An 11,539-nucleotide genomic window follows, 5' to 3' on the forward strand; every position below is an offset into this window, starting at 1 on the left:
CGTCAACGCGTGACGTCGACACGAAATTGAGGCCATCGACTCCAGCAAAAAATTATGCAAGCGTCGCTGCTTGCCCCGCACCGCCCCCGCGGGCAAAGGCGAGGGTTGCAAAGGAGGGCCGCAAGGCTGAACATCTTCGTCTCGACAGGGACGAGAGCAGAAGGTGCGACGAGGAGGGCTTCGTTCTGGTGGAGAGGAGGAAGAAGAGGAAGCCCACCGTCCGCAACCACCGCGGCACCTCACCTTATGTGCCCGAGCTGCGCCTGCGGAGTGAGGTGCCCGCGACGCCGCTCTACGTGTCGCGCCTGCATTGGTCCATGACGGTCGAAGACGCCGTAAACTACATCCGCGAGAAGACCACCTACACTTTGAGGGTGGAGCGTCTGCACTCTCGCCACATAGTGAATTTCAGTTCCTTTCTGATGAGAGAGCCGACTCAAGTTTTATCCCATCTTGTAGAGCCGCTATTACGGCCGCACATCAAAGGATGATGGCCCAGCGATGGCGGTACGCCTCTACACGTTGGGGATACGACAGTCGATGCCCGACCGCGGTCGAGTGAGGACGTCGTAATTCGTATTACAATTTACGAATTTTGTTCAAAATGACGAGTATGTGATCTCATAATGAATGAAGCTATAGTAATATGATAAAATCGAAAGTTTGTAAAAACGTATGGATGTTTGTTACTCTTTTACTCAAAAACTACTGAACGGATATTAATGAAACTTTACAATAATAATTATAGCTTTTACATTATACATAACTCCCGACTTTTTAAAGATACAAGTTCGGGAGTTTCAAGCGTTGTTTTAAGAGCGGAAAGCATATTAATATTATGCTATTATTACATTCATCATTGCCATCATCATCACTACCATAAACCATTATTTTAATTTTAGTCTCGAAATAATTATTCCTAGAATTCAAGAGAAGGTTCATATTAGGAGTAAGGTGATACGAAGTTCACCGGGTCATCTGGTGAAGTCATAAATATTATTAAAAATGCACGTTTTGCAAAGCCGGAATGGCTAATGCTTACACGTCCAATGTCCATCTTGAATTACGTTTAGATTAAAACTGAACACGGCCATCATGTAGAGGCGTTGCGACCATTGCATAGCCATCGTCGCATGCGCCATTCGATCAGCCAGCGCTGGCCCATCTTGTAGAGCCGCTATTATTCCGCAATTTTTATCTGTTTATTGGTCACGTGACCATTTAGCAAACCATAGACAATCTGTCTTTTCTATCCACGCCCGGTGGTGGCGGCTCATGCCCGCCGATAAAAATTAATTTATTTTAGAAATTTAATGTTAAATAACGAAAAATGGACACTAGAAAGCTGACGGAAATATTGCGCGCCACAATAGAGCCTAATCAACGGCAGCAAGCCGAGGAACAGTTATCGCAGGTAATGAACATTCACCATCCACATGCTCGGCAATTTGACAATACCAATTTGCACTCATTCCATTATCAATAATATTTAATCGTATTCTTTGTTTCTGATGATAATAATTTAAAGGCAATCTATTATAAAATTAGTATACAATAAGTCGTTTTCTTGCGAATCAACCTTATATTAAGCATTTCAATGTTTAATCTATAACCTGGAAACTTCTAGACACTTTGGCATTGTTAAGATAATGGCAATATTAATTCCTAATTTTCTTAATAATTATGCGGCGAATAATGTATATTTAATGCACGACTTTTATTTCCATTTGGGTGTATCACGACAAAGATGCTAAAGCGAAAGATTTTTATATTGATTTGCTTTACAGGGTCATATTATAACCTATAGGCTCACATTTATTGTCGTTTTGTAAACATTAACACGATTATTTCAGATCCACAAAATCATTGGTTTTGCTCCATCCTTGCTCCAAGTGGTTATGCAAAATGATGTCCCAATTCCAGTCAGACAGGCTGGGGTTGTGTACCTCAAAAACATGGTTACAATGGGTTGGCCGGACAAAGAGCCCGAAGAAGTGCCCACTGAGCCTATACCGTTTAGTATTCATGAGCAAGATAGGGCTATGATTCGGGATATGATAGTGGAGGCAATCGTCCAAGCTCCCGATATAATACGTGTACAACTGTGCGTGTGTCTTAAAACAATCATCAAGCATGACTTTCCATCGAGGTGGACCCAAGTTGTGGACAAAATTCACATCTACCTGCAAAACAATGAAGCCAACACCTGGATGGGGGCACTTTTGTGCCTCTATCAGCTGATCAAGTGTCACGAGTACCACATTGCAGAGAAGAGGGTACCGCTGATTGAAGCAATGAACCTCCTGCTTCCCATGATGTACAACTTGATTGTGAATCTACAAGCTGACCAGTCGATGGAATCTGTTTTGATTCAAAAACAAATCCTCAAATGTTTCTATGGGCTTATAAAGGTAAATACGACCATACAAATTGTTTTATACACTGCTGCAGCTGTTATAAGATTTATTATTCATTGATGTTGTTTTTAGTACATCTTGCCCCTGAATCTGATTACAAAAGAAGTATTCACAAAATGGATGGAAGTTCTTCGGTCGGTCATGGAGCAGCCAATTCCTGAACATACTCTGCAAGTTGATGAGGATGAGCGTATGGAGCTCCCTTGGTGGAAGTGCAAGAAATGGGCAGTGCATACGTTGTACCGATTATTTGAACGGTAAGAAATATACTTTATTCCTATAAACATATTTTACTGGTTTTTTTTATTTCAATTGTTTCAGCAATCATTTTCAATAAAAAAATTATATGTATTTTAGTCTTGTAGAACCAACTAGCCGTTCCCTAAGTCTCTAGGATTTTTCTCTTGAGCCCTTGAATTTTTGTATTGATATAAAATTTCAAGGGCTCTAGTCAAGATCATTAATTACTGTGTTGGTAATAATATGTTTAGATGTTTGTTATATAATTTTTTGTATAATTCAACTGAATATTTTGTCTCTTCAATTGATTAATTAATTATTGGGGATTTTTAATACAAAAGATGTAGTTAGAAATTTTATGTATGTATTTTCAAAAAAATTTTTACTGTAGGTATGGAAGTCCTGTGAATGCCCGTGATGAGTATGTTGAGTTTGCTGAATGGTATCTTACTACATTCACTGGTGGTATATTGGAGGTCTTGTTGAGGGTTCTGGATCAGTACAGGAACAAAATGTATGTTTCTCCGAGGGTTCTGCAGCAAACTCTGAGCTACATAGATCAATGGTAAGTACAAGTACTTTCAGCTAAGTTGCACAAATTCTATGAAGCTTCATTAAAATTTAAAAAAAAATAACATTTTGAAATGGAATTTAGAAGCTTTTTAAAAACATATTTTTCAGAACATTTTAATTTGATGACACATTTGATTTTAGTGTAAGCCATGCACATTCATGGAAGCTGTTGAAACCTCACATGTTTGCAATCATTCAAGATGTGCTCTTCCCGCTCATGTCATATTCTGAAGCTGATGAAGAGCTTTGGTTCACTGACCCTCATGAGTACATTCGCATCAAATTTGGTGAGTAGTAACATTTCGAAAACACATTCAGTCATATACTTATAACCTTTTACCACTTCTTAGAACAGCACACAATAATATTCTCATACCTTTTAGACATATTCGAGGACTTTGTGTCTCCAGTGACAGCAGCACAGACTTTATTGATATCATGCTGTAAAAAGAGGAAAGACATGTTGGAACGGACAATGCATCTTTGTATGCAAGTGCTGACCAATCAAAGTGGGGAGTATGGGCCGAGGCAGCGAGATGGTGCTCTACACATGGTGGGCACGATCAATGAGATTCTCATAAAGAAGAAGTTCTACAAAGATGAAATTGACTCACTGCTAAGTCAATACGTATTTCCAGAATTCCACAATCAATTAGGTTACATGAGAGCCAGAGCCTGCTGGGTCCTACATTGTTTTGCAGCCATTCGCTTCAAAAGTGAACCCCTCTTGATAGAAGCACTCCGACTGACTGTCAATGCACTGCTGACTGATACAGATTTGCCTGTTAAAGTTGAAGCAGCTATTGCTATTCAAATGCTTCTCACTTATCAGGAGAAGGTTCAGAAACTGCTGGAACCTCAAGTAGCAGCTGTCACCACTGAATTACTGAAAGTCATTAGGGAGACAGAAAATGATAACATAGCGAGTGTGCTGCAAAAGATTGTGCCACTTTATGCCGAGCAACTAATCCCAATGGCATACGAAATCACTGAACACTTGGCAAATACATTCAGCAAAGTTATTGAAACCGACTCTGGTACTGACGAGAAAGCTATTACGGCTATGGGACTCCTCAACACAATGCAGACAGTTCTCAATGTGATGGAAGACAATCCAGAAATTATGGCGCAGCTAGAGAAAACTGTTCTGCGTGTAGTTGGTCATATACTGCACCACAATATTATTGGTGAGTAGCTTTGTTATATTCCACTCTTAATTTCTTTTGATCTCAGTGTAAAAGAAGCTTAGTGAAACAATGCTATTTTTAAATAGTATGCAATAAAAATCATTTATTTGGTTGACTTAAAATTTTTCTTTACCGAAGATGCATTGAAACAGTATACCCATTACTTCATTAAAGACATTTTTTGATTAGATTTTTATTTGTAGAATATTATGAAGAAGCTATGACATTGCTGTGCAACCTGACGGCGAAATCAATATCTGAAGATATGTGGAAAGTACTAGAAATGCTGTATCAAATATTTGAGAAGGATGGCTTTGATTATTTCACTGACATGATGCCAGTGTTGCACAATTATATTACAGTTGACACAAATGCATTCCTTTCCAATGAGAATCATATTCTGGCTATGTTCAATATGGCGAAAACCGTAAGTTGCGTTTATCATATGTGATTAATGCCCGGTTCCTATATCTAACGAATCGTCACTGTACATCAGCTACCAAACGTTTTTCACTTATGGGCAACGAACCGTTAAAGGCGTTTCACAAAGTTATTTTAGCTTCTACCTACAACGACAGTCGTTAGTAACGCACTAACCGAAGCCCTCCCGACGGTAATACTGCGTTTTGATATTAAAGACCTCATTTCAAATTTATGGTGACCAATGTTTATTAACAGCTCGATCACCTAATAATCACTTAAATAATCCGCGTTTTATTTAATTTGGTTTGTTACGATGAAGAAAAAAACATTTTAGTAGAAAATGTAGTTTTACCAAGTTTTACCCATTATTGCTGAAGAGAACAAAACGCAAAATACCTATTATATTCTATGATCATTGATTTGACATTTAAAATAATATTTAAAATGCTTAAAATAATGAAAAACTAAAATTAATAAATAAATTAACATATTATCCCTACTTGATCACAGTAGGTTAACCAAATTTGGAAAAAAAGTATAGTATTAAGTGCTTATTCAATTGGTATAAACAAAAATAATGGTTCTTGATTAGTTTTTTTTTAATTAAATTTTTATGCAAATTTATGACCCGGATAAGGCCAACTTTGACTCGCTTTAAAAAAAAACTACAAATAATATCGATCTCGGAGTTTCACTGTAATGTTTATATAGCTATCAACTATAGCATTTTGAAAGAACAACAAGGTGAAACCAAATTGAGGTTTTTATCACACTGTGCATCGTAAGTAGGTTCCTTTCCAGGCACCAAAAGTAAAATAATTTTGATCATTCTATTTTTTAAGCAACAAATTAAAACAGTCACTACATACATACCTGCAAGTTCCCTTCACTTTTAAGTAAGGGTATATTATATTTTCAGCAAGTTAGCTTTCAACACACGGTTTATCCAGTCGAAATTTAAGCTGAAAATCTGAATGATCCTATGATTGTTACCACTATCTTCGTCGAAATCAGATCCATTCCAGTCTGATAAAATTTCTAGATTACTAAGATCAGTCTGATCACTGTCTGAATGAGACATAATGAGTATTTCTCACAATATGAAAGAACACAACAACGTTCAACCGCCTGATTTCGCGCGGTATGTAAATTGTAAACAACTAATGTCTACTAAACTTGGACGTAACAAAATAATTTATAGAAACACCACATGCTTCCATGCCCATACAATAACCTAACGGTCCGTTATAAAAGCCCTCCCTACTGCTTACCATCCGCAGGTACCAAGCATACGGTAACTTTGCTTACGAAACGTTTTTTATAGAAACACTTTCGGGTTACGCCTCGTCCTCGAATCTACCATCCGTAAGCAAAACGATTCGTTTTGTGTATATTGGAACCGGGCATAAATCAATATATTTTCGGTATATGATCTACCGTTTGTAAATGGATGCTTCAGAAAACCTACGGCGACTCTGTGGCTCAGTGGTGAGCGCGTTGGTAGCTCAAGCCGGGGGTCGCGTGTTCGAATCCCGCCGATGGAACAAAAAGTTTTTAAAGTTCCTGGGTCATGGATGTGTATTAAATATGTGTATCATATAATAAAAATCTTAAATGTATGTATAGTATAAAAGTATTAAATATATTTCCGTTGTCTGGTACCCGTAACACAAGTCCTTCAGGTACTCCTCATGCATAACACGGAGCCAGACTGACGTGTTGTAAATCGTCCATAGATATTATTATTATTATTATTATAGAAAAAAAACTTAAGCCATATAACGAAACCCTATTTAAGACTCAAACGTACTAATCGGAATTCCGCGTCTTACTCCAAGAAACGCGAAATAAAGTTGTTAGAGTAGGATGCAGATTTCTCATTCAATTGTTTGAGTCTCAAAATTGTTTTGTTGTAGGCCTCCAGAATCTCATCTCATCTATTGTAACGCTTGATGCAAACTCTCCTATATTTAAAAGCTCTTTCATATTCATATTTGGAAAATATTGGCTCTGTTTCATGTTGTTTTTTTTTTTACTTTTCAATTAGATCTTGAATGCTGATACTGAGGATGAATCCGAGATACATGCAGCAAAACTTCTGGAAGTAATGGTATTGCAATGCTCGGGAAAAATTGACAACTGCCTTCCATCATTTGTAGAGTTGGTTCTTAGCAGACTTACTAGAACAGTTAAGACTTCTGAGCTCAGGACTATGCTGCTGCAGGTAACTTAATATTGTTTTTAATTACTAAAAAAAATGCTTATTTGAAAACCCTTGCTTATTTGGGTGTTCCAACATTTAATGTTTATTTCTCTGTAAACAGGTCTTGATTGCAATTTTATACTGCAACCCACATCTGCTGTTCACTATCCTGAACAAATTACAAGAATCTGTACCAAACACCTCAATAACTCAGCAGTTCATTGAGCAATGGATTCATGATGCTGACTGCTTCATGGGGTATGTATAATTAGAATATTTGCATGTGTGATTACGCCAAACTGCTTTGCCATGCTTTGTGCATACAGTTTAGTTAAAGTCTCTATTCAAAAAGTATTTGGTTTTTGTAGTGAACACTTACCTAATATTTATTTGAAGATCAATGTGCACTGATTTTGAACAGAATTGTATGCATAACACAAATAGTAATATAATAATAATATTTATTTGTTTAATTTTGTAATTAAATTAAATTTGTAAAATTACTACATAGTAATTTTGGGCGACTTGGAGTCCAAACTAAGCCTAAGAGCCTGTCCACACGCGCGTTGCGTCAGCGTTGCGTCGACGCAGCGCTGCCGTTTGATGCATAGCCGGCCACACGGGCGCTGTGTCATCGCAGCGTCATTACGAAGCGGTCTTAACGTCAAAACCCCCCCTCCCGCTTCGTCTCGGGGACTGCTGTCCGTCATGTGTGCGTTGCGCGCTGCTGTCACGACGCAGCGTGCCGTGTGAACACCTTGGTTACTTGTATGTAAAACAAGGCAACGGCAGCGCTGCGTCGACGCAACGCGTTACGCGCCATGTGGACTGGCTCTAAGCCTGTATATTGGTGCCCCAGATATATTACAACTTTAAACAACTCAAGTACAAATACTCAAGTTGACTAATTTGTCTATATTTCTAAACGCTATAAAACATTTTTGGTTACAGATTGCATGACAGAAAACTGTGCGTCCTTGGCATCTGTACATTGCTTGAAATGGGTCCTCAACGACCCAACATAGACAAGGTCCTGCCTAAGCTGCTGCCCTCATGTTTGGTGTTGTTTGAAGGCTTGAAACGGGCTTACGAAGCTAGGGCAGAGGCTGACGAAGATACATCCACTGAAAATGATGACGATGAAGAGGATGAAGGTAATTAGAACACATCTGAATTATTTAAACTGATAGCTAGACAATCTTCATACAACAAGGCAGTACTCTTCCCGCGCAATAATTGTATCAATTATGAGCAAGTTTACTTTCAGAGACACAACTTACTCTACAATTTATTTATATTGCAGTGAATCTGTTATAATAACAAAATGTAAAAATTTTCGTGCTTTTTCAGAGGTCCTCTCAAGTGACTATGACGATATTGACCAAATGAATAGCGAATATTTAGAAAACCTAGCCAGGATGGCAACTAAAACCAGTGCAGCGCAGGGCATAAACGTATCAGCAAAAGTTGAAGAGTATGACAGTGACGATGTTAGTATCTCTTTAATTTTAAGATTGTATCATTGAAAGTTTTATAATTACTAGAGATCGCCCAATCCTATATTTTGTAAAAAAAATATTGACTTTATAATTTTTTTTCAACTCTTGTCTCTGGGACTTAGCTTATCTCAGACTGGCCGTGTAAGCATTGTCTAATAGCATCTTAGATTTAATAAAAAAACTATAATCCATTTTCAATTTCTCAACTTGTTGTCAACAGACTTTAAGCATAAATAAAGAAAATTCGTATGTATAGGCTGGTCACTCAAAAATCTGTCATTTCTCATGTGTGTGTGTTGTAGTGTGTGTAATGTTTTATTTGTTAAAAAAATGTATGATAAAAGCATAATTTCAAAATAATATTAGTTCGATGCACTCCTTCGCCATATAAACTATAACTGTGCAAAATTTCATGCACCTACGTTTCCCCATTTTTCGTAAAATGGGTTGCAATGTTTTTCGTTCGCGTATTAATATTATGATTATTTATTATACTTCTCTATTGAGGGTTTTCGATTATCATTTGCCACCAGAGGTATGGTAGTCGGTAGGGTCTTTCATGTCAAATGTCGTGTCAGCTATTACTTGACATAATATGACAGCTGTTTGACACAACGATTGACATGATAGACCCTACGGCTACGAATAGACATAGCGCCATTTGTCCCTCATTGTCGTGCGTGCACAAAACTCGAAAGTCACTAATATATTTTTTTTGTCAGGACTCTGATGAAGATTATGAGGCAGATGAGACTGCTATTGAATGCTACACAACTCCTCTGGATGAGTCGGATTGTACTGTTGATGAGTACATCAAATTTAAGAAAACATTATTAGGTAAAAAATAGCCTCCCAGACCCCAGTCAACTATGTCTGTAAAAATTGTATCAAAATTGCTTCAATAAAATCAGTCTATTATATGCAAACAAACCTTTTCTATGTATTAATTTGTTTGTCATTGCCATAGAAATTGCGATTATTGCTGACAATCATAAAATTTAAGAAATCTTCATTGGTTTCAATTGTTTTTTACAGAATTATTAAATGGCGAGCCAGCGCTATACCATGCACTCACAAGTGTATTAAATGAGGAACAACAGAAGCAGTTAAATGCTGTATTTGTGCTGGCTGATCAGAGGAAAGCGCAGCAAGACAGCAAACGCATTGAACAAAGTGGAGGTAAATATAAAGTTTTTTTTTACTAAAGGTTTTGAAGATTTCAAAGTGATTGTTTACATTTTTTAAGTAGTTTGACTATACTGCTCAAAGTCTTAAGTTTCGTAAATACCAAGTGTGTATGATAATTGATAATTCAACAGTATTGTTTGTTTTTAGGTTATTCATTCACTGTGCCAGCACAAGTACCGACGACATTCAAGTTCGGATCCTAAGTGTATTTCATCGTCGTGAAATTATTGTCATTATAAATAATAAAAAATATCACAAGCACTTTTTGGTAAACACGCCAAATGTTTCTATGTCAACCACTGGGCAAGAATGGATAGGCTAAGATTATATGTCCATTTTTATTCTACGTGTAAATCTGTTAAATGTTGTAATAAATAAGCTGGTGCGTTTCTTTCTCTTGGTAAATTTAATAATTGTTAATAGATAATATATCCAGCTACCGAATATACTCTGGCCGCTGCCGCCAATTTCGCCAGTACAGGCTTGCATGTTCTGAACATGCAGGTGCTATACGTGACAGCATATTTCAAGTCAATATTATTGTAAAAGTTTCGAATTAGCGACACCAGTGACATATGTATCACATAAATATATTGATCAGTGACAACATTGCGTCGCACTCGCGAAAATTAAGGCGCCGGTCTTAGGAAAATGTCTGTTTCTAAAACTCACACCATAGATAATAATATGTGTACTTGGAAATAAAATACAGATGTATGTTGTAAATAATTTATATGATGCATGTTAAGCTTCCATTAATATTGTGGGTAGATCGTCTAGACGTGTGGCCCTAAAAATTTTCAATTTAGATAGAAATTTGAATCAATTATTTTGCAAAGGTTATTTGGAAAACGAAAAGTTTGATTTAATAGCATGGATCATATTTATAGTTCCTGTAACACATTGAATGAATCATGCTAACAAGCTATTTCATCCTTTACTAGATTTATTGTTAAAAGGTGCTAAAATTGTGACGGATTTCATGGGGCTGGTTTATGGATAATAATAAAATATGTAAATGTCGCAGTCATCTAAATTCTAGTTCAATCTACGATTCGATTGAATGACTCGGGCGAATGTCGATTGAGCGATCGTCACTCAACGTCCAACTAGTTAGCAATTTGTAACATAGCCATTTGAAGATAACGGACATAAAATTAGTCAGGTAATTGAACGTTTTTATTTTTTTCTCACTGCGGCACTATTAGTCATTAAAACAAATATGGCGTCAAATGTACAGCTGATAGCACTGTGTTAATATTTTATCCATTAAGTTTACTTTAAAGTGCTATAAATTAGTAATACTAATAAATTAATATTATGACTTCATGGAAATCCAGGTAAATACTTATTATTACCCCGTCGACGGCTACTTAAAAAAATTATATCATGCCATTTAACGACTTCAGTAATATTTAAATGACTTTTAGTCAAGATGTCATAGTCATCGTCTTAACGAGTTGTTCTTTAGTCATTCAATTGAATGGTGTCATTAAATCGAATCGCAGATTAAACCAGATGACTGCGACATAAACATTACGTTATATTTAAATATCATCTTTTAAATATTATCTTCTCTAAAAAATATAAATTTTACAAATTGTAAATTGTGACGTCACATTAGGGAGGGGGGGAGGGGGGGACTCACCAATGTGATCACCTGTGACAAGGAGAGGGGGAGGGGGTCTGTTACGTACTTTATAGATGGCCCCTATGCTGTGAATTTATTTCGCCCGATTTAATCTTCCAAGTTTCATTACTGCTTGTATTAGATTGAGCAACGGGGACGAAAAAAGCAAGTGAGCAATA

At 36.9% G+C, this 11,539-nt stretch overlaps 1 protein-coding gene across 1 annotated transcript; it reads left to right on the top strand.

Moving 5' to 3' along the window:
- Positions 1-1,251: 1,251 nt before the first annotated feature.
- On the top strand, positions 1,252-10,121 carry LOC121739354 (importin-7). The gene is made up of 14 exons (XM_042131761.1): positions 1,252-1,414; positions 1,854-2,411; positions 2,490-2,674; positions 3,049-3,222; positions 3,372-3,517; positions 3,614-4,417; positions 4,621-4,844; positions 6,888-7,064; positions 7,165-7,301; positions 7,995-8,197; positions 8,394-8,533; positions 9,265-9,379; positions 9,578-9,721; positions 9,878-10,121. Exons 1-14 carry the CDS (start codon positions 1,331-1,333, stop codon positions 9,931-9,933), a joined length of 3,147 nt encoding a protein of 1,048 aa, XP_041987695.1. The 5' UTR covers positions 1,252-1,330; the 3' UTR covers positions 9,934-10,121.
- The last annotated feature ends 1,418 nt before the right edge of the window (positions 10,122-11,539 follow it).

This window comes from Aricia agestis, chromosome Z, assembly GCF_905147365.1.
Source record: "Aricia agestis chromosome Z, ilAriAges1.1, whole genome shotgun sequence".
NCBI lineage: Eukaryota > Metazoa > Arthropoda > Insecta > Lepidoptera > Lycaenidae > Aricia > Aricia agestis.

Coding starts and splice junctions, on each gene's coding strand:
- LOC121739354 (XM_042131761.1), top strand. CDS start 1,331: ATGGACACTAGAAAGCTGACGGAAATATTGCGCGCCACAATAGAGCCT. Junction 2,412..2,489: donor GTTTCTATGGGCTTATAAAG/GTAAATACGACC, acceptor TGTTGTTTTTAG/TACATCTTGCCCCTGAATCT. Junction 4,418..4,620: donor ACTGCACCACAATATTATTG/GTGAGTAGCTTT, acceptor TTTTATTTGTAG/AATATTATGAAGAAGCTATG.